The 27666-nt window shown below is 56.9% G+C and overlaps 1 protein-coding gene across 1 annotated transcript; it reads right to left on the bottom strand.

Annotated features, from left to right (window-relative positions):
* Positions 1–947: 947 nt before the first annotated feature.
* FLNC (filamin C) lies at positions 948–27666 on the bottom strand. Its single transcript, XM_049775957.1, has 46 exons — positions 27300–27666; positions 23246–23494; positions 21620–21717; positions 21339–21489; positions 21134–21252; positions 20933–21010; positions 20667–20829; positions 20367–20567; positions 19267–19404; positions 18875–19001; positions 18639–18775; positions 18137–18444; positions 17216–17359; positions 16919–17042; positions 16234–16394; positions 15992–16082; positions 15741–15910; positions 15495–15612; positions 15140–15402; positions 13937–14534; positions 13005–13178; positions 12748–12910; positions 12380–12540; positions 11444–11611; positions 11243–11366; positions 10562–10718; positions 10294–10483; positions 10186–10209; positions 9822–10069; positions 8958–9057; positions 8704–8844; positions 8118–8246; positions 7855–8028; positions 6996–7157; positions 6707–6910; positions 5643–5795; positions 5431–5553; positions 5085–5327; positions 4517–4786; positions 4290–4427; positions 3955–4070; positions 3352–3484; positions 3090–3266; positions 2699–2917; positions 1939–2148; positions 948–1856 (listed from the first exon to the last, which is right to left on the bottom strand). The coding sequence occupies exons 1-46, from the start codon at positions 27664–27666 to the stop codon at positions 1669–1671; spliced, it is 8094 nt and encodes a 2697-aa protein (XP_049631914.1). The 3' UTR covers positions 948–1668.

The raw sequence follows: 27666 nt of genomic DNA, 5'->3' as shown, positions 1-27666 counted from the left end.
AAGTATGTGTGTGGGAGGGAAGGGAGAGGATGGCCTAGGAATCCTGACTCAGTGCACAGTACTGCCCCCAGTGGCCGTCCTTGGGAGTTTAGGCGTGAGGTCTCCAGACACACCTCTTGAGCAGTCTGAGCTCACCAGACAGGAAATGTCGCTTCTGTACTGAGGAGCTTCTGTACTAGGAGACTGAGAAGAGGGTGACAATAGCCCAGAGAGAGGCAAAAAGCTGTTGTGGAGGGTTCTTAGTGGTCAGGATGCAGAGCCAGTTGGAGGTAAACTACTGGGTGGAATGAGGAGGGGATCCAGAAGTGACCAGGGCTATTGAATTCTTTGGCCATTCCACCTACAGATGCTGAAATTTCAGGCTGGGAAACTATTTAGAGACTGGTCGGCTAGGAGATTAGTTAAAAGCTGGTGGGCCCAGGGACTAGTTAGAGGTTGGTGGGCTGAGGGATTAGAATTTGGTGGGCCAGGAACTAGAGAGAGACTGGGGGGACCAGTTAGAGGTTAATGGGCCTGGAGGTAATGGTTAGAGACTATCAGCAATGAAGCCCTGAGCAAGACAAGGCTGAAGGAAGAGAGCAGGTCCAGGAGTGACCCAGGCTAGACCAAAGAGGTCCTGGGTTGGTCCGTGGCTGTCCCACCCTCTGGATGAGCAACATTCCTGCCTGAGTCAGTGTGCAGTTGGAACCCAATTTTGGAGATCTCTGCATCCATGCTGACGGGCAATTGACCCCCCACAGTCTGAGGGCGGGCAAGCTTTTCAGACACAGTGTCATCCCCCTCCCTCTCCAGCAGTCTCAGGCCTGATCTCACAGCCTGAGCTCCACACTTGAACTTCTTCCCAGCATTCTGCCAGCTCGAAGGACTTTACCAAAAGTTTGGCCCTTAGCCTTGCCCTCAGGGCCCAGCTGTAGAGTAAAGCATCGCACACAAGAACCAGCCAACTCTGCGACAGGTCGCACTTTATTTTGAGTTTTCCATCCAAGCAGTTTCCAGGGAAACCGCATGACATGTGCAAAAGGCCCCCCTAAAAAGCTGGGCCTCGCAGTGTGTAAAAAAAAGGCCCCCTGATGGGGCAGAGCTGTGCAACCATTAAAAAAATAATAATAAAGAATAATCAGTCCTCAATAGCCTGGCTGGGCGGATCCCATGGGCCAGGACCTGGGCTGCAGCTGCCGCTGTTGCCGGCTCTGATTTCTCGGCCAGCTGAGCTGCTTCAGTCCTCGCAGCCATCAGAGGGGCCGGACACGGTCCTCTACAGCAGGGAGGCCTGGTCAGCGGTGCAGCTGGGGGTATCCACACACACACAGACACCTCCAGCCATATGCTCCCCCGATGGGCCTTCACCCCACCTAAAAACCCAGAGTGGGGAGGCCCAACACCTCTGTTGGCCTTTATGTCACATTTGAGGGGAAGGACACTACCGTGGGACAGACACAGCCCTCCAGTCCCCAGGGTGAGGAGACTGTGCTGCTTGTCATATCCCATAGCAGGCTTCAGGGGTCTGGATCTATGCATTTGTGTGCATGAGTGCATGTGTGTATGTATGTGTGTGTGTGTGTGTGTGTGTCGGTGTGTGTGTGTGTGTGTGTCGGTGTGTGTGTGTGTGTCGGTGTGTGTCGGTGTGACCAGAGGTGGGAATGAGGCTGGGGGAGGCACTTGTGGGATTCAGGGTACGTTGACTTTGAAGGGACTTCCAGGGACACTCTCGTCACCCCACTTGACAATGAGGATGTAGTCCCCTTTCTCCTTGACAGTGTAGGTTACATTGTAGACCCGGTTTCCCATGTGCTTCACATACACCTCTTCGCAGGGTGTCTTGGGCCCATGCACACCCACCATCATCATGTTGGTTCCTGGAGAGGACAACAAAATGAGATGGATTTGCACAGGCCCAAAGCCCCAGTCCACACCCCCAACCCAGCCTTTTCCACATACCTGCTTTGCTGCAGTCCACAGTAAAGGAGTTCTTCTGGCCCACAAAGGCCTGGGATAGGCCAGGCCCCCGGGTCACCACTTTGCTGGCATCTGAGGAGAACTTGGGGATGGAGCTGTAACTGGAGCCCCGGCTTGAGGATGACTTGGTCACTGTTTCCACCAGAACCGTGGATGTTTCATGAAGGCTATGACCTCCTGACAGCCGGGGACCTAAGGGAGTTATGGGGTGCCCATGAGCCAGCTCAGAGACCTGTTTACTCTACCTTGGTAAAAGTCCCTTAGTGGAGGGGCCAGCCCCAGCTCCCTCTCTCAGCATAGCCACCAAAAGACACCCAACTCCAGACAGCATCCATGGCATAAACCTCAAATGTTTCTATCTTTCACCCTCTGCACTCTGGGAGCTTAGTCAGAAAGCAAGAGTCTTTCCCTAAAAAGGAACACAAATTCTTCTAATCCTTCACACAGCTTCCAAAAAGACAAGCTTGCTAAACATTTACTGAACTTTGCCTTCTTGGAACCAAAAGTCAGGATAGCCAAGCCTGGGGAGTAATTCTTGAGCAGAGATTAGTCAAGTGATGGTCAGGGAGAGGAAGGGGTTGACTTTACAAAACAGGCCTATAGGACACCATAGACTGGACACCCCAGGTAGACCCAAGTCACATACTCCTGGTATTTTAACCCTGGTATGTATGACACGGATGTGAATGGCCACCAGAACCACCCAAGCCGAGTCAAGCAGGAAACCTCCCAGTGTCCTTACCTGTGACTTTGGCTTTGAAGGGGCTGCCCACGATGTGCTGGGGGCCACCATACTTGATGGCAATGAGGTAGTTACCAGGGGCCATGGGAGTATAAGTGACCACATGGCCCTCAGGACACTCCCGACAGTCTAGCTGCACCTTGGAGGGACCATCAATGGTGACTGCTAAGGCACCGGAGCCTGCATTCAGCGTGTTGACAATAAATTCTGAGGACACACCTGGGGGCCAGAGGGAGCAAGGCTGTAAGCAGGTTGGCAGGGTCAGGTTCTCAGAGCTGGAAGGGGGTCCTTCTCAGCACTGTCCATACCTCAGGAGGGTCTAAGGCCTGGTGTCTGAGCACCCCACACCCCATATTCTACCCTTTCACTCTGGCCCAGGAAACTAACTCACCAGTTGTGCCTCCCTCTAGTCCAGGACCATAGGCTGACACCAAGCCTGGGTCACCAGCCTGGCTCTGTTCCCCAACGCGGATCTTGAAGGGACTTCCTGGGATGTGAGCACCATTGAACTTGACATCAATGGAGTGGACGCCATTCTCATGGGGGATGAAGCGAATGGTGTGCTTGTCTGTGGACAGACAGTGGATGGGTGAATACTGAATCCCACCACACTCTTCCCTTCACCTGCTTCCTGCAGGGCCTAGCCAGCTTACCGCTGTCCAGTTCCGAGATGGAGCACTCCTCCACTGCCCCTGATGGTGTGTGTACCCTGGCATCGATCACCCCACGTGCACCATTCAGCTGCACAGCAAATGACGCGGGCTGGTTCACCCTGAGCCCCGTCTCCTGCAAAAATCACAGAAGATGCTCAGACATGAGAAGCCCCCCATAGCCCACCCTGTTAGTGAGGAGCTCCACAAAGCTAGGAGAGGCAGGTAACATAGAGGCGTCTGAGCGTGCCAGGATGTGGCAGAAGACAAAGGGTCAATGTCTCAGACCCAGAAGTGAATGTAGCAGGTACTGTGGGACAGCAGGTACTGGAGGGAGACATGTGCATTGAGAGCTCAGTGGCCGCAGAGACATAGGTTGTGTGGCTTGAACAGGCAAGGGTGGTCTCTACAGATGGCACAGATAGGCCAGAGGATGAGGACTAAGGGCTGGTGACAAAAGTCAGAGAGCAAGTGAGGTGAGGGGCCAGGAGAAGACCCATAGTCTCCTGAGGCTAAGCAGGTCATGGCTTAAGCAGATGCTGGGTCACCTTCCAGGGTCTGCACCTGTCTCTCACTGCCACAGAGGTGCCTTCCCAGGTAACTTACCTGCAGGCTTGTGACAGTGAGGCGGCGTGCGTCATCTGAGAGGGAGGCCACAGGCACCACAAAGGGACTGTCTGGGATGTGCTCATCGTTGAACTTGATGGAGACCTCATAGTCACCTGGAGAGGGGCTCCCATTAGCCCAGACCCCAGAGGGCTGATCGCCCCAAGATGGTCCTCCCATACACCCTTGGGTCAGGGCTCAGTCAGCAGCCAGAGGTGTGGTCTGGGGTACAGAGTGGAAGGGGTGTTCATATTCCAACCATTTTTGACCCGGGCTGGGAGCTGAAACCCAGCTTGGAAGGTCAGGCAGGGCCCCTTTGCAAGGTGGACACTCACCTGGCTCCTGGACCACATAGGAGACCCCACAGGAACCATCCTTGCGGTCCTCAAAGGCGATCTCTGCCTTGCTGGGCCCCTCCACAGCAATGGAGAGCCCCCCAGCACCAGCCTCTCTGGTCCAGATGCTGAACTCAGCTGTGGACAGCGCAGGGCAGTGTTAATCTTTCAACCCATCCCTGCTGGGCCCACAACCCACACTCCATAGGAGTTCCCCAGCTTCGTACCTGGCACGCCAGCCACGCCTCGCTCCAGCCCGGTGCCTCCGGCCCGCACCTTGTGGGCTCCACCTTCACCCAACGGTCCCACTGTGAACTGGAAGGGGCTGCCGGGCACGTGCTGTCCACGGTACTTGACCGTGACTGTGTGGGGTCCCATCTCTTGGGGCACGAAGCGCACACTGTATGCACTGTCCTCCCCCTCCACGATCTCTGCAGCTTCCGTCTTGCCCGAGGGGCTGGTCACCTGGGCAGTCATGTCCTGAGAGCTGGCCTCACCTGCAGGGGTGGGCATGGGCCAGAGAGATGGCACAGGAGTTAAGGGACTTGCCAGGATGACCCAGTTTCAGTCCCCACCAGAAATTATCCCTAAGCACAGCTGGGTGTAACCCCCCCAAAACCAAAATTCCCACCCTCAGGGGATGAGATTGTCAGAATGACTGGGAGGCAGGGACTGCTCCTAGCCTCAGCCTAGCCCCCCCAAATCCCTCTTCTGCTTAGACCAGCCTCAGCCAGCTGCCATTTCTCACTTCCCAGCCTGCCCCCAGCCCCAAGAGCCCGAATCAGCCCTGCTCACCTTCCTGCTGCCGGCTGATGCTGCCAAAGGAGCCTAGACGTTCACGGCCCAGGAAGTCCCCGAAGACAGCAGGGAAGGGGTCCCCGCCCACCTGGGTGGACTCCTCCACTCGCACCTCCCGCTTGGTCTCCCCACCCCTGGTCTTGCTGATCTCAGTCCGCTCAGTTCGGGTGTAGGTGTGGCTGCTGCGGGTGAAGGTACGAGTCAGGCGCTCCTGGGCAGACACCATCTGGAACCAGTTTCCTGTGGGGCACACGGGGTCCGGGCATGAGCCAGAGGCATTGAAGATTTACCCCCACCCCCCATGCACACACACACACACACACATGGTGGGGCTAGCTCCAACCTGGAATCTTGAGGTTGAGGTCACAGGTGCTGCCAATGGTGGCGATGGAAGGCGCCTGTCTACGCCGAGTGATGCTCTCCTTCATGCGGCCCTCCCCAGTGACCTTCACCGTGAATGGGCTGCCTATAGGGCAGCAAGGTGGGTCAGGCTATCTGCCTTGATTTCCCCTGTCCACTTCTCCCAGCCCAGCCCAGTACTCCCCTACATCTCACCAGGCACATGCTTGTCGGCAAACTTGATATTGATGATGTAGGTGCCGGGCTCAGTGGGGCAATAGGTGACCTTGCATGTCCCGTCCTCCATGTCCTCGCAGTTAATATCCACCTTGCTGGGGCCTTCGATGCTCAGTCCCAGGCCACCGTAACCTGGTGGGATGCAAGATGCCAGAGCCTGTCTCAGTCCCTGCAATGCACTGCCTCCCTGCTGGCCCCTCCTCAGTTGTAGGCAGGTCTGGAGTGAGCACTCCACAATAATGGAGACACTCATGAGAGAAGGGGCCAGGCAGGAGGGAAGAGGAACCAGGCACCAACTCAAAGGGCCAGGGAGCAGCTGGCTAGAAATATCCTCAGAGGGGGGCCCGGAGAGATAGCACAGTGGTGTTTGCCTTGCAAGCAGCCGATCCAGGACCAAAGGTAGTTGGCTCGAATCCCGGTGTCCCATATGGTCCCCCGTGCCTGCCAGGAGCTATTTCTGAGCAGACAGCCAGGAGTAACCCCTGAGCACCACCGGGTGTGACCCCAAAAACAAAACAAAACAAAAATATCCTCAGAGGGGATGGGGCTTTGGGGGTCTAGGGAGAAAGCCTGGACAGAAACGCAACTGAGCTTTCTCCTAAAAGTAGGAGAATTAGGGAGATTCTTGAAAGGACTAAAGCACAGGCTTTGCATGTGGGAACCTTGAGTTTGGTGTCTGTCACTTTATGGTCCCCTGAGCATTGCCAGGGGTGACCCCAAAGCATTGAGCCTAAAGCATTGAGCACTGCCCCCCTGGCAGTGCTCACACACACACACACACACACACACACACACACACACACACACACACACACAAACAACTGCTCTAACAAGAGGGTCCATGTTTATGTGATGGCTCCGAATCTGAGCTCCAGCACTACTGGGTACAGCCCTGGTGACCCCCACAGTTTATGGGGTGGTTCAGTCCCAGGCCTCACCTTGATGGCTGTGGCCTTTATAAGGAGAACTGGGGGAACTAATAGGGCATGCTACTTTCCCTCTACGTGAACCCATTAAGAGAGGGATCCTGGGGCATCAGGTACCTGCATTCCGAGTGTCCACGATGAACTCTGCCACCTGGAAGGTGTGGCCCTCTGACAGTCCTTTGCCCCACACCCGCACCTTGCTGGCGTCGCCAATCTCTGATGGCCCCACCAGGATCTTGAAGGGGCTGTTGGTGACATGTTTGCCACTCTTGCGCACGCTCACCACGTGCTCCCCCACCTCTTTGGGGGTAAAGGAAATCCCTGTGAAGAGCGGGTGGGGTGAGGTGTGGCGCTTTGGGCCCAGGGCTGTCCATCCTCTGCCCATACCACCCGGTGCCCCCCTCACCAATGTGCCGGTTGGGCAGACGCTTCAGCAGACACGGCTCCTCAATGCCTGACGGAGCACGGATGCTGGCGGTAAGCTGGCTCAGGTCACTCTCTGTGATCTTCAGTGACACATCCGTGGAAGTGCCCACATTTAGCTGGGATGTCCGCATGGAGTCATCACCTGGGAGACATTGTGGGGGTGGTGAAGCAGCCTCCAGACCAGGGGCCCTTCCAGGTGTGGACATTGTACCATCACACACACATCAGCTGCTGGAGACAGTGGCCAGGTCCCTGTGGTGCCTCCATTCTAAGTCCGTTACTTCCCTACGCTATGCAATTTATTGATTTTTAGTTTTATTTTTACTAGGGAAGGGGACTATGCTCTGCAGTGCTCAAAGGCTACCCCTGGCTCACAGGTTGCTCCCAGTAGCATTCAAGGAACCATGTAGTGTCAAGGACTAAGCCTGGCTTGGAGAAGCTGCAAGTTTAATTTCTAGCAACAGTTCAGATGCTGAGTGTGACCGCCTCATCTGGCCCTACCACCACAGTTTTGCTTCTGGGTATCCCTGGAGCCATTCGATGTGTGGGACTCCTGATAAGCACCAAGTGTGAAGCCCAGGACATCAATAGAATATCAGGAGATGGAAAGATGTAAGCATTTTAAAAGAGTTTAAATATTTTTAAGAAAGGAAGAAAAGGGAGGAGAGGGAATGGAAGGAGGAAGGAATGAAGGGAGAGAGGGAGGGAGGGAAATAGGGAGGAAGGAAGGAAAGAAAAAAGGAATGAAAGAAGGAACAGAGAGGCCTGATAGACAATATAACTGGTAGGGCATTTCCCTTGTACCCAGCAGACCCTAGTTTAATTCCTGGAGCTCCTACCAGTGATCTTGGCCGTGAAGGGGCTGCCTGGAATGTGCTTGTCATCAAAACGCACAATGATGCTATAATCTCCAGGCGCTGTAGGCAGGTAGGACACGGTGCATGTTCCATCCTTGTTGTCCTTACATGTGATCTCTGCCTTGGATGGGCCTTCCACAGCCAGGGACAAACCTCCTGTGGGGCGAGGAGGCGCTGAGGTCAGAGGTCCAGCCTTCTCCCCTCCCCTCCCCTCAGACCTTCCATCCCACAGCAGTGCCACTCACCTTCCCCAGCATCCTTGGTGACAATAGTGAAGGTAGCCGGTTTGTTGACCATGCCATGGCTCAGACCTGGCCCATAGGCACTGACATGACGGCTGTTGATGGCGTCTACATAGAACTGTAGGGGACTTCCTGGAGTGGACAGAGAAAGGAGCTGGTCAGAAGTGAAGACCTGGGCTGGTGGGCCACCCCCCTGTTCCTCCCAACTGAGCCTAGAATCTCACTGTAGGGACCTAGCCAGCGGAGCAGCATATACCAGCAAGTGGGAGGGAGGGAGGGAGGGAGGGAGGAAGGAAGGAAGGAAGGAAGGAAGGAAGGAAGGAAGGAAGGAAGGAAGGAAGGAAGGAAGGAAGGAAGGAAGGAAGGAAGGAAGGAAGGAAGGAGGAGGGAGGGAGGGATGAGGAAGGAAGGAAAGAGGGAGGGACAGAGGGAGGGATGAGGAAGGAAGGAAAGAGGGAGGGACAGAGGGAGGGAAGAAAAAGGAGGAAGGGAGAAAAGAGGAGAGAGAGGAAGGAAGGAGGGAAGGAGGAAGAAAAGAATCCTGTCTTAGGTCCCTAGCTCTCTCCAGATGCAGCCTGAGTGCCCTCACCGGGAATGTGGTTGCCGTCGTATTTGATCCCCATCTGGTGCAGGCCCTTCTCAGTGGGTGCGTAGCGCACTGTGATGGTGCCATCCTTGTTGTCGGTGATGTTGGGCCTCGCGGTCTTCCCAGATGGCATTCGCACCTCCCCTGTCAGGCAGACCCAAAGATGGAGATGGACTCCCCTTTCTCTGATTCTATCTCCAAAGGCCCCAATCATCCCTCTTTCCACTCCACACACTCCTGACCCCATACTGGCCTACCAGTGAGCTCTCCTTTCTGCATGGTGAAGGGAATGACCAGGTTGAAGGGTCTCAGCATGGATTCCAAGGGCTCCACAGGTACCACTGGCTCTTCTGTAGCCTATACAAGAAGGGATGAGGGGGTCAGTGGTTATGGCTATGGGATCACCTGCCTCAGCCAAAGCCCAAGTCCCAGACAGTGAGGAAGGAGCATGGTGGACGGTGAAGCCAGCACGGCTGCAGAGGTGTATCAGCTGCAAGAAGAAAGTTGCTGTGCCCAGTTCAGTCTCCTCTGCCCAGCCTGATTCCCGCTTGAGCCTGAACCCCAGACACCATAGAAGGCAGAGAGGAGACCAAGAGGCAGAGGAAGGGGGGACTCGCCAAGGCAGGCAGCAATACCCAGTGCGGGGGGTAGGCGCTGGGCTGGGGCAGCTGTACCGCATCGCTGGGCTCCTCCACACAGGGCCTGGGCTCACACGCCTGAGAGGCAAGGCATGGGGTGGGGGAGCGCAGGCTGGGATAGGCCAGCCTCCCACCTCCAGGGGTATCAGCACCCCAAATCTGGGCTACCCACAGGCAAGAGAGAGGTGTAGGGGTGCAGTGACTTGGCCCTTTGGAGAGTCTCATTATCTGTAAGGGCCATTCTGGGGAGATATATGAGGATGGGGCCTCGGAGCCAGGTGGGACAGTGGTGAGTTTTAACAAGTGGAAATGGGGGGCTGTGCTGGTTCCACCCAGAGTTGGGGATTGTGGTAAGAACCAAGCCTTGGTTTGGAGGTAACTGGGATTAATTCAAGGAGTCTTTGCTGCTCTTTATTTCTGCTGAGCAGACCTTCCCACCCCAGTCCCGCCATGCCCCTCCTAGCCCAGGCTGGGCGAGCTTACCAGCACATGGAAAGGTGTATTGGGGATGTGCTCCCCTCCAAAGCGGATGGTGATGACGTACTTGCCCGGCTCGGGCGCAGTGTAGTAGATGTCGAAGGTGCCATCGTGGTTCTCTACCACGTCCACATCCAGCTCAGCCCCATCGGGTGTGGACACTGTGCATGTCACCTTCCCCTTGCCTGCGGCCTTGGCGTCCACTGTGATCACCGTCTCCTCCCCAATCTGGATGCGGGGACCCAGGCAGGCCCCTGCAGCATGGAAAAGCCCCCCATCAGCAGGGTGGTGGGCAGAGGGTAATGTACTAGCCCCATCCCTTCCCAGCAGCCCCAGACCCCCACAAGGACAGCAGAGCAAGGGGACTCACCCAAGCCATGGCCACCGATGGACACTATAAAGAGAGAAACATGTCAGGACAGGAAAGGGGTTGAGTTACAGCCCCCCACCCGGGATAGGATGGGGTAGGGGTACCCACCTGTGACAAGGCACTTGCTGGCATCCCCGGTGGGCAGGGCATGGATGCGGAAGGGTGAATAGGGGATCTCGTCACCCCCATACTTGATGGTGATGGTGTAGCGGCCGCTCATATCTGGTACATATGAGACTGTGTAGGTGCCATCCCCGTTGTCTCGGATATTGGCCTTTTTGGGTTTCCCCTCAGGGTCCTGGGGGTTGGGAGGACAGAGGTTAGAGCCTGCTTGTGCCCAGAGCCTGGTTCAAGATAGGGATGCCCAGTGGCTCACCAGGATCTGAACAGTGAGCAGGCCCTCGCCGGCATCCCGGGCATCAATAGTAAACTCCACAGGCAGGCTGGCAGGGATTCCTGACGCATTGAGGCCAGGTCCGCTGGCCCGCACCTTGCTGGCATCATGGGCTGGGAGCACCTTGATCTTGAAGGGGCTGGAGAGGGTGGAAGCATGGATGGACAGCGATCAGGGAGGGATCCTGACTCACTGGGGTGTGAGTGATGTCCAGGTCAGGTCACCGAGGGAGGCACGGAGGGGATGGTCTCAGGACCCCAACCAGAGTTGGCATGCTGGAGAGGGGGCAATCTTCAGGGACCTGTACACTTGTGCCTGGGGCAGTACCTCAGTCTGATTTAAACAGGCAGGTATATGAGGACAGGAAGATGACATTGATCTGTATGTGGGAGCCCCAGGTCCCTCCACTTGCACCATAGTTCCTCCAGTAGCACAGGGAGCAGCCCCTGAACACTGCCCACTGTGACCCAAAAGCCCAAATATAAATATTGTGCTTCCCCTCCCATCTCAGGCTTGTGTTAAAGCAACAAGGAAGGGAGGCCAATCTGAGAGGACCCCTAGGTCATGCTAGTCTAGATGAATCGCAAGGATGAGGCATGAGGTGAAACACAAAGGAGAGGTTCCTAGGGGCTGCAGGGAAAGCCACCCCAGGCTTGCCCTCACCTGCGTGGCACCTCGTGGTCAGCATACTTGACAGCGACCGTGTAGGGCCCATCAGTGGCTGGGGTGTAATGGACAGTGTGGGTGCCATCCCCATTGTCACGCACTTCCACGGGCTCAGCCACACCTGTGCAAGGGGAGAAGGGGGAACTCAGCCTCTGGCACCCCATTTTACCTCCCCTCCTAGTCTGAGGCCTCCAATACCTGTGGGGCCCAGCACGGCCACCTGCAGGGGTGCCCGGCCAGCCTGGCTGCAGTCCACTGTGAAAGTCTGGGGCACCCGGGCTCTGACGCCAGCACCCAGTCCTGGTCCTGAGCACTTGACCTTGCCTGGGTCCACCACGTCCTTCACTGGCACCCGGAAAGGGCTCCCTGCAAGGAGAGAAGGTAAACTTTCCACACCAGCTGGGAGCATCTCTACTATAGAGGGGCTGGAGACATTTTTCCTGCTTCAAGTTACCCCCAAAAGGCCTTGCACCTACTTAGGGATTTCCCCTCCCACCATCCCTTCCCCCTCCCATGCTAAGAAAACATGCACAGGAACAGGAAACGTGCTCTAAAGGGCCTGCAGATTTCCCTTATATCCCAAAACTTCCTGAGTACTGTCACTGGAATTCTATGTATTTAGACTGAAGTCAGCAATGCTGGGATCAAGCTGGAGCCTCCTGCATGCAAAGCCTGTACTCCAGCTCTTTTGAACTAGCATCCAGGCCACAAAACAAAATATTTAAAAAATATTTTTGTTTTGTTTTGCAGTGCTGGGGATCAAACCTGGGGACTTACACATGCAAAAGTTACAGTTTGCCTTTGCCTTTAAAAAAATACAAACCCTGGTGTATTTTTGCAGTGTCGGTTAATGGGAGTGGTGGGGGAGGGGAGGGTGGTATCTGTGTCAATGGCCATGGCTCAGAGATCCTTGGAGACATGTCTACTCTGGGCATGAAACTCTGGCTTTAATGATAGTAAATGAGGCAGTTCAAGAGGCAGCCCCAGATGTGAGAGAAAGTGTGAAGTGCAGGCCTAGTTCTTCATGGCTGGGACTACTAAATGTCATTGGGGGTGGCACATACTGCAAGCACCCCACCCCAATCTCATGATGAGCCTCCCAGCTTCCCCCTTCACTGTTCCCCAACTGCCCACCTGGAATGGGCCGGCCGCCAAAGGTGATGTTGACATCATAGTCCCCTGCAGTGAAGGGGACGTACTCCACGGCACAGCTGCCATCCTTGTTGTCCTTACAGGACATCTTCGCCTCTGATGGGCCCTCAATGGCCAGGCCAAGGCCCCCGGTGCCAGCTCCCCTGGAAGGCAGATACCCCCACCCGCTGGACTCAGACTGGCAAAGGACAAGGCAGGCCACTGTCCAACAAGGACCAACAAGGACACCCTAAGGGGGTGGTGAGTCCAAATCACAGAATGGCCTTTGGCAGGGGGGTAGGATGAGGCGTGAGCAGGACAAGGGACAGGCAAGGGGCTGGACAGGGCCAAGACTGGGATGGGGGACTCACCTGGTCTCCACAGTGAATCGGTTGGCCTTATTCACCAAGCCTCCCTCCAGGCCCGGTCCAAAGGCCCGGACGCGGGTGGGGTCACAGCCCTCGGTCACACCCACTCGGAAGGGGCTCTTAGGCACAGCGACCTCGTCATACAGGACCTCCACCAAATGCATGCCTGGAAGGTATCCACACATGTCCAGGTCAGATGGGGGCCGCCTGCCCATGCCATAACTTCCCCCCAGGCTGTCCCCTGTCCCATCGGTCCTCACCTTCCTCATAGGCAGTGTACTGCACACGGTAGGTGCCATCCCCAAGGTCTGTCACATAGGTGTCTGTTTTGGCACCCGAGGGGTTGAGCACACGTGCTGTCACATGGCCACCTCCTGTAGTCGTGAGGGACCTCGCATCTACAGTGAACTCGGTGGTCACCTCCCGCAGGACGCCTGGGTGTTGAAATACAGAAGAGCTTAGGGGGAACTGAAAGGCACAGCCTTTGCACAAACTCATACTCTGCCTCCCAACTCTGAGGCCAGCCATGCTATTGACCTGCATCCCTACTATCTGAGCTGGCCACCCTCTGCACCCCATGTGCTCAGGCCCCAGGCTTTTTTTTCTTCCTTCTCTCTACAGTGACCATCTGTGCAAAGAAGCTGCTATAGGACCTTTGAGGGCAGGTACGGATCAGAGGGGGACCCTCTGCACACACACACCCCACAATGCCCAGACAGGGCTAGTCCACTCACATCTACTAAACTGAGAACAACTTTCTTTGCTTGTTTGCTTTTAGGCCACACCTGTGAGTGCTCAGGTCTTAATTCAGACTCTGCACTCAGGAATTATTCCTGATGGAGCTTGAGGGACCATATGGGATGCCAGAGATTGAACTGGGATCAGCCGCGGGCAAGGCAAACACTCTACCTGCTATACTATTGCTCTGGCCCTAGATCTGAGAACTCTCACCACCCCTCCAAAATATTACTCCAGCAGCCATGAGAGTCATCAGGCACTTCAGGGCCCCTCAGTGACTAATTTTGCCAAGATGCTCTACAGTCTTGTGCTGACCTTGAATTGGTTCTTCTCTGGACTCTTGGAGCCCCATCAATTCCTGGGCTGCCACAAAGCTCCCCCCTACTCCCCACGGTTAGGGCCTCCCTGAGCCCCAAGCCCCTCCCATGAACTCCCAGCTTCTGCTCTTACTCACCATGAGGTTCCACACCAGGGCCAGAGACCTTGACCCCGCTGGTGTCAACTGAGGGCTGCACATGGACGCGGGTGGGGAACTTGGGCACGGGGTGGCCGCCATATTTGATGGTAATGGTGTAGGTGCCGGGGAAAGCAGGGATGTAGGTGATGTGGTAGGTGCCGTCCGCATTGTTCTGGATCAATACCTCGGCCTTGACCCCTGCGTCTGACAGGATCTCGATGGTTAGCTCAGCCTCCCCCGCCTCCGAGCAATCCACGGTGAAGGTGGCTGCCTCGCCGGCCTTGCCGCGCTCCAGGCCTGGCCCACTGGCCCGCACCTTGCTGGGATCAAACACAGGCTGGATGGTGGCTTTGAAGGGAGATCCGGGGATGTGAGCCTCGGCAAACAGGATGTTGATGGTGTACTCGCCGGGCTCTGTGGGCAGGTAGCTAACTGCACAGGAGCCATCTCCGTTGTCCTGGCACTCAATCTTGGCCTCGCAGGGACCCTCCACGGTCAGTCCCAGGCCGCCGGTGCCAGCCCCCTTAGTATCTATAGAGAAGGGCGCAGGTGTGCCGACCAGCCCACCCTGCAAGCCAGGGCCATATGCACAGACCTGGAGGGAAAAGTAGGGTATGAGGTCATTACACCCAGTCCCTCCAGGCTTGGACTGCAGGACTCACCACCCCACTCAGCACCAACTCTGGCAGCTGTGCAGACCAGCTCTTTGTAAGTTAGAGAGCACTGCCTAGATCTGCCCAGTGCTAGGGATCAAGGCCCAGTCTGTGGTGCTTTCTCTTCTCTCTGGACTGCACTGGACTCTTCTTTCCTGTTTTTTTTCTTTCTGGGTTTTTTTTTTTTGGTTTTGGTTTTGGGTCACACCGGCAGTGCTCAGAGGTTACTTCTTACCTCCATGCTATCTCTCCGGCCCCTCCTTCTGGGCACTTCTAATAATACCCGATGAGAGACAAAGGAAAGAGACACACCAACCCAGTACATAAGCAGCCCTGGGACTTGTGTTGTAGGTTTGACAAGGCCAAGGGCAGGCCCTGCAGTGGTGTGTGTGTGTGTGTGTGTGTGTGTGTGTGTGTGTTGGTGGTGGTGTGGTGTGGTGTGTTGTCATTTGCTACATGTACTGCATGTGCATAAAGCCCTCTGACCTGGACCCTGTTGCCCCTCCTGTACTACCCCCCCCCCCAACTCCCATCTGCTACTCCTCACCTTGGAGGGGTCAGGAGGCAAGACTCCCTCCACAGTGAAGGGACTTCCGGGCACTGGGTGGCCATCATAGGTGACATCCACCTTGTAGGGTCCCTCCTCAGGGGGCATGTATCGCACGGCCTGTGCCTCTGCCCCACTCCCAGGCTCGACCTTGCAGGGGATGGGCCGTCGGGAGGGTGAGGTCATCCGCACATCCAGCTGGCCTTGCCCGCCAGCCCCACGAGTGTCCACGGAAAATGCCTGTTCCTGCCCCACAGCCACTTCTGCATGGACGAGAAGGGAGGTCGTGAATTCTGAGGGGTCTGGCCCCCCCCCCTTGCCCCTCACTCCCAGGCCAGCTTTCTACCCCACTTACTGCTGTTGAGGCCTTGAACTTTAACTTTACTGAGGTCCAGTGGAGGGGCCACATTCACCACAAAGGGGCTCTTGGGGATGGGGTCCCCACCGTAGCTCACAGTGACAGCCATGTTGCCCTATGGGGACCAACAAGACGTCAAAGCCAGGGATACTAGGCAGTGCCCTCAGCCCAGTAGAACTGATAGGATTGGGAGAGTGCAAGGGCCCAGATACAGAGGGGAAGAAGGGGGTCTGACAGTTGTACCTGCTGCACCGGTGTGTACTTGACTGTGTAGGAGTAGTCGTGGTTGTCAATGATCTCAAAGTCCCGCACAACCTCGCCCTTGGCAGCACCCGCAAACTGCACATCCAGTTTGGCCTTGCCTGCCCCCTTGGTCAGCACGGTGAAGTGGGTGGGCTTCCCCACCTCCACACCTGGGAGGCCATTAGGGAGGACAATGAGGGTCTGGTGGCCGTCTGCCCCACCACACAGCCCAGTCTGGCCCAGATACCCACCTGTACGGTTGAGTCCAGGACCCTCTGCCTTAACCTTGGTGGCGTCATGTGATGGGTCCACCTTGATGTGGAAGGGGCTAGCAGGAATCTCCTGAGGGTGGGGAACAGCTGGGTCAGTGAAATTGGACGTCTCCCAGAAAAAACAGGAAGGACGTGACTGAATCCCCCGGGGGGCAGACTGGGGCCTGCTCAGCTGAGGAGGATGTGGCCACTGAGCCCACCCAGAGTGCAGGCTGGGGTACCTGGTTGGCAAATAAGACCATGATGGTGTAGTGGCCGGCCCCTGGTGGTGTGTACTTGACCGTGAAGGTATCATTGTCATTCTTAATGATGTCAAAGTCGATGTCAGCCTCTGCAGGTCCCACCACGCCTGGGGCACACTTGATGCCAATACTCACGTCACCTGAAAGAGGGAGGCAGGAGACTCTGTGTGGGGACTCAGAGAAGACCCCATATGACATATTTCCCTCAAGACCAGCAACCCATGCCACTTCAGTCTGTGTGTGTGTACGTGTGTATGTGCATTAGAGACTGTGGGTATGTGAGACTGTATGCATATGTGTTAGTCTATGTGCAGATATGTGGACATGTGTGTGGGTATGTTTCTGAGTGTATAGGCGAGTATTGCATGGGAGTATTAAGTGTGTGCATGTACATTGTGTGAAAGCGTGGATACATATGTGAGCACATGTGTACACGTATGGTTTTTGGTGTGTATGAGTGCATGTGTGTAAGTATATGTAAGCACACATATCTGTTTGAACATGTATTTGAGTATCATGTGTGAATGTATATATGCGAGCATGTGTTGTACGTGTGTGAATGCACACATATGTATGTGGAGGTGTGTGTATGCATGTGTCTGAGTATGCATATCTATGACTGTGCGTGTAGTTGTGTAAATATGTGTGTGTGCATGGAACCCACCTTGCCCGGCCTCACTGCAGTCCACGGTGAAGTAGGTGGGCTCTTGGGCCTTGAGCCCTGTCTTCTCCACGCCAGGGCCATAGACCTTCACTCGCTCTGGGTGGCTGCCTTCACCCACATTCACCTGCAGGGAGGGGGTGGTGTCAAGGCCCTACCCCACTGCCGCCCCAGCCTTGGTGGAAGCAGTCGGCGCCTCTTCTGAGCTGGGGACCTGTGACAAGGACCCCAGGACAACCAAGAACTGTGCTGTGGTCTCTGCCCTCCCTCCAGGGGCGGCCACAGTGAGGGTGCACTCACCCGGAAGGGGCTCTTGGGCACGTTGACACCTCCCCAGGAGATGATGATGGTGTGTTTGATGGGCTTGGTGGGCACATAGGAGCAGCGGAAGGTGCCATCACCATTGGGGATGACCTTGATATCGATGGGGCAGCCATCGGCATCCTGAGGGAATCATTCAAGGAAGGGCTGAGAGCTGTCGCCCCCTGCTGGTGTCAGCCAATCCTTCCCCCCACTTTCTCTTCCTCCCTTTCTCTCTCCTGGTGAAGACCAGGCAGTAGCTGGTGGCCACAGTGCAGGCCTGGCTCCAGTCCATCTGCGTGTTCTTGTCTCCTAGCACAGAGCTCTGTAATGTGCTGGCCAGGATGATACTGGTTGAATCAGTGTTTCTAAGGCCGAAGAATGAACCTTTTCAAATAAGGCAGCCTCTGTACTCCACCAAAAATGCTCATTAATCTCAAGGCAGGTCAGTGATTCCAGCCTAAAAAAATGACTTGGGATTTTTTTATTTTTTTATTTTTTTACCATTTCCCAGCACACACAGCCTTGGTGAGCACCCTGGGAATCTGAGGTCTTAGTCACCAATCACTTTCAGCTTTACTCAGTACAAAATGTGTTTAAAATCAAGACACAAGCTTTTTGTACAGAGAATAGCTCCAGGGGCTACATATGCCAAAAGCCTGGGTTTCACGCCTGGCACAGAATGGGTCCCCTAGCACTGCTGGGATAAAGCCTTGAATAGGCCATGGGCATCCATCAGTGTGGCCCCAAAGCCAAGAAGAAAAAGAAAAAACCCACAAAAACGACTTTTCTATAGTTTTATGAGCTCCTAAGAGTCTAATTTCCCATCTAGACACCCATACTTCCCCCAACCCTTCCCCAAGCCTGGCCATGATCACAGCCTGGGGCCACAAGAGGCATTGAGACGGGGCAATGCCACACCTGGGCATAGAGCTTCAGGTCTCCCTTGCCAGCTGCACGGGCGTCGATGGTGAACTCTGCGGGCCTATCCACGATGCAGCCTGTGGGCTCCAGGCCAGGCCCAAAGGCCTTCACCTTGTCAGGGAAGCAGTCGGGTGGGGCGGGGTGGATGTGGGCGATGAACGGGGAGTCCCGGATATCTTCATCATCACAAATGACATGTACCGCATACTCCCCAGGCTCGGTGGGCCAGTAACGCACATCACAGGAGCCATCCCCTTTGTCATCACACTCAATTTTGGCCTGGGAGGGCCCCTCGATAGAGAAGCCTGGGTGGGAGAAAGGCAGAGTGAGAAGGTTCAGAGGTGCCTGGATGCATGGGCAGTCCAGTCACTTCACCAGCAAGCACCCTACTTTGACCCGCATCCCATTTCTCCCCACCCTCCCAGCCACCCTCTGTCTGTTCTCCATTCTCCCTGCAGCACCTCATGTGCCAGCACCCCCATTTGCTGTCACAACTTACCCAGAGTCCCCACTTCTGTGCCAACTGCTTCTACCACAAAGTCGGCTGACTTGCCCACCTGGCCGGTTTCTAAACCAGGGCCCCAGGCCCTCACTTTCTGCTCGCCGGCTTCCGGGCTCACTTGGACCTCGAAGGGGCTGCATGCAAAGAGGTTTCAGGAGTTGGTGTCAGGTGGCCCAAGTGGAAAGGTTCCTCCCCACTTCACACAGATCCCAGCCATCCTGGAAGAGGCTCACCTGCGAGGGATGGCGTAGCCGCCCCATGTAATGGTCACCACGTACTTGCCAGGCACCACAGGGCAGTACTCACACTCAAACACTCCGTCCCCCACGTCCCGCACCTTCACTGGCTCCTCAGTGCCCTCTGCAGGGAGGAGGGAGAACAGTTTCAGGTCCAGTCTGAGGGCAGCACCCGCAGTGGACAATTAAAAGTCAGGGTAAGTCATCTTTGTCAGGGTAGGTCATGGAGCCTGGTGGGTGATCTGAAGATGGGAAACTCAGGTAGTGGACAGCCCTGGTCTCTGGAGTCTCAGCAGGAAGACTGTGGAACTAAGGCTGGAGGTTCACAGGCATAACCTCTCAGTTAGCCCTCTGACCCAAGCATCCCAGCCTAGTCCCCTGGTACTCACTTGGCCCCTTCACCATGACTTTGAGATCCCCACTGCCAGCGCCCTTGGTGAACACCTTGAAGTCTGCAGCCTCCTTCACACGCACACCCTTGGGTTGCAGGCCCCGCCCAGAGGCCCGACAGGCATTGGGGTTACAGGCTGGGGGAAAAAGAGAGGAGAGGTTGGTGTTTTGAGAGTCCCTGAACATCTCAGGTATCCCCACCTCACTGTGCAGTGCCCTGACCATGGCCTCCTGCCAGCCACCAGCTCCTGGCCACAATATCCTGGCCAGGGAGAGATGCAAAGGACTAAGTACACAGCTTACATGTGGGAGGCCTGAAGTCTAGCCTGATTTACCTGTGGTCCCTGAGCACAAAGACAGGATTCCTTAAAGCCAGCTGAGTCCCCACTAAACCAGCTGAGTCCCCACTAAGCCATGGGAGCAAAGAAAGGGAGCATTACCTGCACTAAATACTTATCAATCAATGCCCCAGAAAGACAGAGCAGCTGGAGGACAGACAGACAGACAGACAGACAGACAGACACACACACACACACACACACACACACACACACACACACACAAGCAAGGCATGAAACCAGTCTGCCATGGGACTCAGCCGAGGCTGTATAATGTGGCCAAAGAACCTGCTCACAGCCTGCCATGGGACCTAGAACCATAAAAAACCTCCATAGAACTTAGGCTTGCCACATGGTATACGTGACCCAGCTCCGGGGACCCCTAGCACAGCACCATAGATCAAGCTGATCCACAGCCAAACTGTCAGAGCACAGTTCTGGCCTGACATGAGCATGGCCCTACTTGGTGCCTATTCCCACAAGCATGGAGGGGCTTCTGGGAAGGAACCAAGGCTGCAGAGTCATTCCCAAGGTCCTGGTGTTCCCTAGCCATGCTCCACCATGGGGAGCCCTGTTGCTGCCCCGCCCCCTTCTAGGTGGCCTGTCTGGTCTCCTCAGGGGTACCTACCCCTGATTTGCTCCCGCCATTCCCTCTATCTCTGTCAATTTGGTTTTATTTCCCTTCATTTTTTTGGACCCACGATTTAAGGGCCACTCTGTCATTGGTGCAGGGAGTGTGGACAAGGGGCCGCGGGGGTTACCTTCTGCCACATGGACAGGAAAAGGACTGCGGGTGATGGGCGCCCCAGCAAAGGCCACGTGCACTGTGTGCGGCCCCTCCATCACGGGCCTGTAGGTGCAGCGGAAGGTACTGTCGCCCTTGTCCTCCAGAGCTACCTCCACAGTGTCCTGGTGGCCCTGGGGGTCCACGATCACCACGGCCACATCTCCAGTGCCGGCTCCTGCCCAGAAAAAGGCCATTAGTCTCCACTTGGACATGAGCTATTGGGCACCCTCATGTGGTTTCCCCCACACCTCCCCACCCTGAGACACCTCCTTACCCGCAGTGTAGATGTCAAAGTAGGTGGGCTTGTTGGCCACATTGCCCACTGGGTCCAGACCGGGACCACGGGCAGACACCTTGTTGGCATCCCCCAGGGCCATGCCCACATTTACCTCAAAGGGGCTGTGCTCGATGTTCTGGCCAGCAAACAGCACAGTGACCTGGGGGTCAGAGTCAGAGGTCAGCTGATGGGCAGGAGTAGTGGGGAGAGGGGTGGAGGGGCCAATGCAGAGCCCAGAATACAGAGGATATAGGCATGAGTACCTTGTGCAGGCCGGCCACCTTGGGCACGTAGGATACAGCATAGGTGCGGTCCTTGTCATTGTTAGGGACCACCTGGGCCTGAGGAAGGAAGAAAAAAGGCTGGCAGTTGGTGGTCTGGGTCCCCAGTTTCTGCACTATGGCTGTACTAGTAGCCTCTATTGGCCCTGGGGTTCTAAGCCCATGCTGCCCCGTGCCTGTTACCTCCTCGGTGTGGCCCTCAGGGTCCTCAATGTAGACCAGGACCTCGCCTAGGCCGGCGTCAGCTGTCTGCACGGTGAAGTGAGCTGGTTGCAGCACCGTATTCCCCTGTGGCTCGATCCCTAGAGAACAGAACTGTGTACTCAGGGAGAGGCCTTGTGGGTACAAGTCCTGACACACTCCAAGCTCCAGGGGGCTCCCCACATACCAGGCCCAAAGGCAAAGGCTTTCTTGGGGTTCAGCTGCTTGCCACGAACTGGGGCACCAGGTTTGAGCTTGGCCTTGGGGAACTGGGACAGGTAGGTCATGACCGAGTGCTCATCCACGTTGGGGTCCACGATCTCCTCGGGTGCAATCACCTGAGCAAAGACAAGCAGAGTGATGAGGCGGAGGGTCCCTTTCGACATCACAGCTGCAATACTCACTTGCATCCCAGTCAGGGGGTGCCTGGAGAACTCCTGCCTGCACCCACACCCCATGTGCATATACCTGGGGCACACCGAGCCAGTCGTCAGCCTGCTGCATGGCTTCTCGGGCATTCTGGACAGGCTGGTTGGGATCCCAGGCTGCCCAGTCAGGGCATAGGCCTGTAGAGATGAGGGAGAAGGTGACTCATGAGAAAGAGCAGTTAGCCAGACTAGGAGTGAGTTTACCTTCCTCCCTCCCAGGCCAGGACTCCCCTTCTACATTCCGTATTCGGGCCTCTTTCTACTGACCCTTCACATCATGGCTCAGCATCTGGGGTGCCCATGACTGCTGGGAGTGGCTTGGGTCACCCTCATGCCAACAATGAAGCCTTTCTGCTTTGGCTGACGCAGACTGGCACAGCCCCGCCAGCCGGCCTTCTGCCTGCTCAGGCCCTGCACTGACCCTCCACTCCTGAACCCTACAGCACCCCACTTCTGTTGCCTCAGAGAAAGACAGGGCTGAGCACTTGAGCCTCCCATTCTCTTATAGATCAGCAATTTTCAACCAGGCTTCCGCCAAGATTGTCCACAGGTAAAAATTCTTCCTAGAGATCACAGCATGAGATTTAGGGATCGACTGGGAGAACAGGAGGACTCCAGGGAGAAGACAAAGTCAGAGGGGTCCATAGTCAGGAAAGGGTTGAGAAACAGCTCTAGAATGCCACCTCAGTGCTGTCCTAGATCTCTGAACCTCTCTCACATCCTCCTGAGGCATTAGCCCTCTCCTTAATAGCTCACTTAGAGAAACTGAGGCACTGGTTGGCCCTGGAGAGGGCGCTGGGAGAAGATGCATTTCCCTTTGTGCCACCCCCCAGAAGTCAGCCCTTCAGTGGAAGGAACGGGGGTGAAGCATAAGAGTTAGGGGGAGCCTGGTCCAGGACAGTGCTGGAGGAGGGGGCCGGTAGGACTGGAATCCATGAGTGGCCGGAACAGCTGAGCTCATGCTGGCAGCATCACCAGCTGTGGGAAATGGCTCAGCAGCTGGGAATGTTTCCCGGGGGCCGTGCCCCGCCTCCCACCCTCTGCTCCCCAGCTGACCCCAGAATGGGGAGAGCCTTTTGCCAAGGGGCCAAGTCCCCCACTAGGCAGGGCTGGCTGAGCAGAGAGAATGAAGACTGCCTTCTGTCTCAGGGCTTAGGACTGGAGCTCCCCTTGGGGAGGCTATGTTTCCACTTCTCGGGAGACCCCAGTCTGTCCCTTGGCCAGGACAGACTTCTAAAGAGGAAGCGCCTGTCAGCAGCCTTGGCCCCTCAGAGGGGTCTCAGGCTCTCACAGAGGAGAACTTCTCAGTCTGGCTCAGACTAGGCCTAACCCCTTTTGTCTCAGCTCCCCAGAAGGCTTGTGGCAAAATAAGGAGCTCCTGAAAGCCCTTCAGCCTCAGAGCAGCTGTGCAGCCTGGGTTCTTGAGTAGCCCTCTCTGTTCCTTAGTGTCTTATTAATAAAATTTTAGAGAGACTCTGGGGCCTGGAGATGGCTCAAAGGGCTGGAGCACTTGCTATGCATATGGTACCCCAGGTTCCATCTTCAGTGTCATGGGGAGGGAAGCCCAGGCCCTATTTTGGGGCCCTGTGTGATGCCTACCATGCCTTGAAGCATCCCAACTCATGCCAGTACTCCCAGTTGACTGGCCCCACACAGGTCCACTTACCTGGGGCACAGTTGTCCACTAGGGCGCCCAGAGCTTTGCCATCCTGCCAGTCACGGTTGAAGTTGGTTATGGGCAACTGGGGCACCTTGTTCTGGATCCAGCCCAGCAAACGCTGCTTGGGTGTCTGTTTGCGGGCATCCTCGTCATCCTCATCTTCCCACATGGGCATGGAGATGGAATAGTGCAGGATCAGCGTCCAGATCAGGCCCAGGATCAGCTTCAGGTTCCCATCTACGATGGCTTTGCTGTCTGCAGGGCACAGGGGAGGGGATGAGTTCAAGGAGGTGCCCCTTGGCACCCTTGGCACATCTGTCTACAGTCATCTTTCCCCACCACCTTATGCCCTTTCTTGGGCAAGCTTCCTGCTTCTGCTGACTGAATCTCACCCTCTACAAAGCCTAAGCCTCAGAATGAAGTTCCTCAGCAGCCAAACTTTCCAGGAGCCACTCGGAAGGGTTCCTCCAGCTCTACCTGCACCCACTCCCCACAAGACCAGGGCCTCCATTCAAGTAGCAGGGAGTGCAAGACTCTCTGGGGTGCAGACCTGGTTTGGGTTTTATAGTTTCATGGAGTGGAGCACTCAACACATCCACAGGGAAAGCCACAGAAAGCACCGCCAAGACAAACTCTGACAAGATCTCTGGACACAGCAGCATCTTCAGAAGCTAGAACAGCAGCAGCCTCTCCCCTAGCCCTTGAGCCTCCTCTGGAATCATCCACCTAGCTCCTCCTGTCTGTCTGCCCAGGGTCTGTTCTTGACCAGGACAAGGATAAGACAGCGGTAGGGGATAGCTCTGGGTATGTTTTGGAAGGCTGGGCACAAATGGAATGGGAGTGTGACTTTGGCTTCTTCCGGTGCCCAGAGCAGAGGTTGATTGGATGAATGAATATTTTATAAACCCAGGTGGAGAGAAGAGACACTAACCTGGCCCCAGTCAAATTCTACTCGAACACCATCAAAACCTCAGGAATTGTTTTAGGAAGAGCAAGAGGGCCTCTGTATGCCTGGTTAAGACTTGGAAACCATCTTTGACCATATGGGGACAATCCTACGATTTTGCAACATCCCAGGGAAGTGTCACGGATGTAAACGCTAGTCCCCAAGCTTAAAACTCTAGTGTAGCCCTCTTTTGAGGAGTATGAGGAACTGGTACCCCAAGATATACGTGGAGCAAGGCTTGTTCCCCTTTAACAACCAGCAGATCAAGTAGCTGGGGTGGTGGAGAGAAGAGCTGATGTGAAAAGGGAAGACAGGCAGCACCCTTGTCAGGAAAGCAGCTTCCTGGAGCACTGCTTTGGGAGGGCGGGAGGGGACAGAGCTAAGGCCCTGTTTACCAGTGTTGCCTGAGAGATGGGACAGGGTGGGGCGGGAGGCACCCTTTTACACATTGTTTCCGCCCCCACCCCTCAGAATTTGGGGGATGCTACTAAGAAAGGGTGGTGTGTACAGCAATCCCTGTCTTCCCTCTCTACCTGCCCCCAGAAGGGGACGGCTGCAAGCCCCCTTGGCACTCCCGCAAGCCCCTTTGGCACCCCCGCAGTTCACTGATTCATTCTTCCTTCCCCCGCAGGCAGCTCGGAGAGCCCCCCTGTCCCTGGCCCTAGCGCAGCACAATGGTTTGGCAGCTAGCAGATTCCATGACACTCTCCCTCTCCGCCTGCCTCCCGGACTGGGGCTCCCTCCAGCAAGGTCTCCACTTCGGCTTCCCACCCAGTGCAACTTCCACCTCTGTGCAGCCCAGCACAACTTTCCAGCTTCCTGCACTAGAGATGGGAGGGGCCCTGCAGTGTTCCTGGAGGGTCCTGGGGGGCAGTGGGAGGCCGACCACACGGAGGGGGGCGTCATTCCTATTTCCATTTGAAGCCTCAGCTGGCCAGCCAGGAGACGGTTCTCCTGGCAACTGGCCTCGGGCCAGGCAGGGGTTGTACAGGAGGTGGTGAGGCCTTCCTCTGCTGCCCCCCCCCCCCACATAGTCTCCCTACCCCCTCAACTCCGTGTGCCAGGAAGCAGAGGCCAGCTCTGCTTTAGCCAGGCTCTCTCCCTCAAGCCCACCTGCTTGGAGGCTACTCCCCAACTACAATCACAGGAACAGAGGGGCCCCCACAGGCCCTGAGCCCTTCTGGGCCTCAAGTGGAGTGGAGGGGGCCTGCTGAGGGAGGTGCAAGGACAGCTGCCGGCCCCCCACAGCCCCTCCCAGGGCTGTTGGCTCACGGAGGAGGAATAGCAACTGGGGAACAGCTGCAGGAGCAGGCTTCGGCTTGGGGGCCCTTTGTTCAAGGGGCTGAGGGGGCAAGGGGGCCACCAGCGGGCCCACAGTTCCTTCAGCCCAGGGGGACTGTCTTCACCCTTTGGGGGGGGGTCTTCTGGGCTCCCATCCATACATAGTGCCCCAAGGCTTCATTTCAGCCCTGAGACAATGACACCCACGTCCCAGGAGTGGAGAAGGAGCTAGGAGGAGCGGGGTGGGCTCTGGGCTGAGGATGAGCTCAGCCCCTCCCTCAGCTCGGCCCAGTGCTATAGCAGACAGCTTAGCCCAGGGCTGGCCCCAAAGCAAAGCGTGGGCTTCCCTCTTTCCCTCGCGGCCCCCCTCTCCGCCCACCAGCAGCTCTGGCCTCTTCCCCCTCCTCTGCTGGGCTCTTGGGGCTGGGGGCGGCCCTTCCACTCAGCCAAGGGGGCCGGAGCCAGGCGGGCGTGGGGGGAGAAGAGGTGTACTCAGGAAGGATGAGGCCTGCACTGGGCCCCGCTAGGGCGCAGTTAACTAGCAGTTCCAAGCCTTTGCGAGGTTCCAAGCTCAGTTCCCCCATCGCACCCCACCTGGGACCCGAAGATTCTAAAGGCCCCCTTCTGATGCAGGGGTGAGGGCTGGGGGGGGGGGAGGACCCAGCACCCCTCCCCCTCCTGCTGGGCCCCTCCCCCACCCCTGTCCTCAGCCTTGTCCTTCTGGAAAGCTCAGAGACTTCTGCTGTGTCACGGAGGTTATTTCCAGGCCAGGCCGAGCGGGTGGGGTGGGGGGGCCCGTATTGGGGCAAGGCGGGGGGTGAGGCCTAAACAGGGCCCTGGACAAGGTAAAGGGCCCCCGGGCTGACCTCAGCCGCTAATTCCGGAGGCCCTGGGGGAGCTGCCGTGGACACCAGGTTCAGTAAGCTGAAGAAGTGGGGGGGGGGGCAACCTGGCCATGAACGGTTTCCCTCCGACGGCACTGTGTCTCCCCCAGGGACAGACACTTAAAGGGAAGAGGGGGGCCTATTTGCAGGGAGGGGAGAGAAGGGGGGCCTCTGGGCCCCTCCAGAGCCCACCTGGGTGCGGGGCTCCCCAACCCCAACTCCGGGGCGCCTCCCCACCCCCACCAGCCGGACACGCCTTCCAAATGTGGTCTTGGGAGCCGAGCGGGGCTGCAGCCAATCCGGGCCCGGGAGGTGGGTCGGTGGGCGGGCCGGGATGTGCCGGAGCCCCCTCCGAGGGGCTCCGGGCAGGGGCCGACAGACCCGGGTGAAGGATCCCGGCGGCAGCTCGGCTCCTTTTTAGGTCTCTGAAGCTGCGCCTTGGTAGCCCAGCAGGCGCGCGCTCACACACGCAGCGCGGGGCGCCCGGGCCACACGCCCCTGGGCCGCCCGCTGCTCGCTCGGCCTCGGCCTCGGCCTCCCCCAAATCAGTCCACTCAGGGCGGGGTATGTGTGTGTGTGCGAAGTGGGGTGGGGTCTAGGAAACAGCCCTTGAGCCTGGGGAAGGGGTGGGAAAAAACCCAAAAAGAACTGCTGGGAGGCTGAGAGCATAATTCTCCGACCCAAACTATCACGTCCGGGCTCCACGGGGCGTCCCCGCGCTCCCCAAGCAGGTGGCCCGGAGCGGGATGCGAAATCTAAGAGTCGGGGCGCTGATTTTTTGGGGGGTTGGTGGTGGCGATGGCAGGTTGGAGACCTCTCTCTCTCTCCCTCTGCGTGCACACGACGCGCACCCGCAGAACCGGGGCGGAGGAGCGGAGAGGAGAGGAGAGGAGAGGGGAGAGGAGAGGACAGGGCCCGCCCGGCCCTTCCCCGCCGCTCACTCACTCACCGATGGACACGAGCTTGATGTGCTCGCGCTCGAGGAACTCGAGGGCCACCGACACGTTCTCCAGCTTCATCTGGCGAAAGTTGGGGCGCGGGTGGAACTTGCGGTACATGCGCTTCTGGCTGAGCACCTCGAGCAGGGCGATGAGGCGCAGCCCGTCGCTCAGGTCGCGCTGCAGGTCGGTGAGGCGCTTGCCCACGCACTTGAGGTGCTCGTTGCACCAGCGCGTGAAGGTGTTCTGCTGGATCTTCTTCCACGGCGCGTCCTCGGCCAGGTCCTTCTCCGTGGACGGCATGTCGTCCGCCTCGTCGGCCAGGCCGAGGCCGAGGCCCAGGCCGGCGGGGTCGGCGTAGCCGCTGTTGTTCATCAT

Source organism: Suncus etruscus, chromosome 1, assembly GCF_024139225.1.
Source record: "Suncus etruscus isolate mSunEtr1 chromosome 1, mSunEtr1.pri.cur, whole genome shotgun sequence".
NCBI classification, from domain to species: Eukaryota; Metazoa; Chordata; class Mammalia; order Eulipotyphla; family Soricidae; genus Suncus; species Suncus etruscus.
This window is presented reverse-complemented; position numbering and strand designations above follow the sequence as displayed.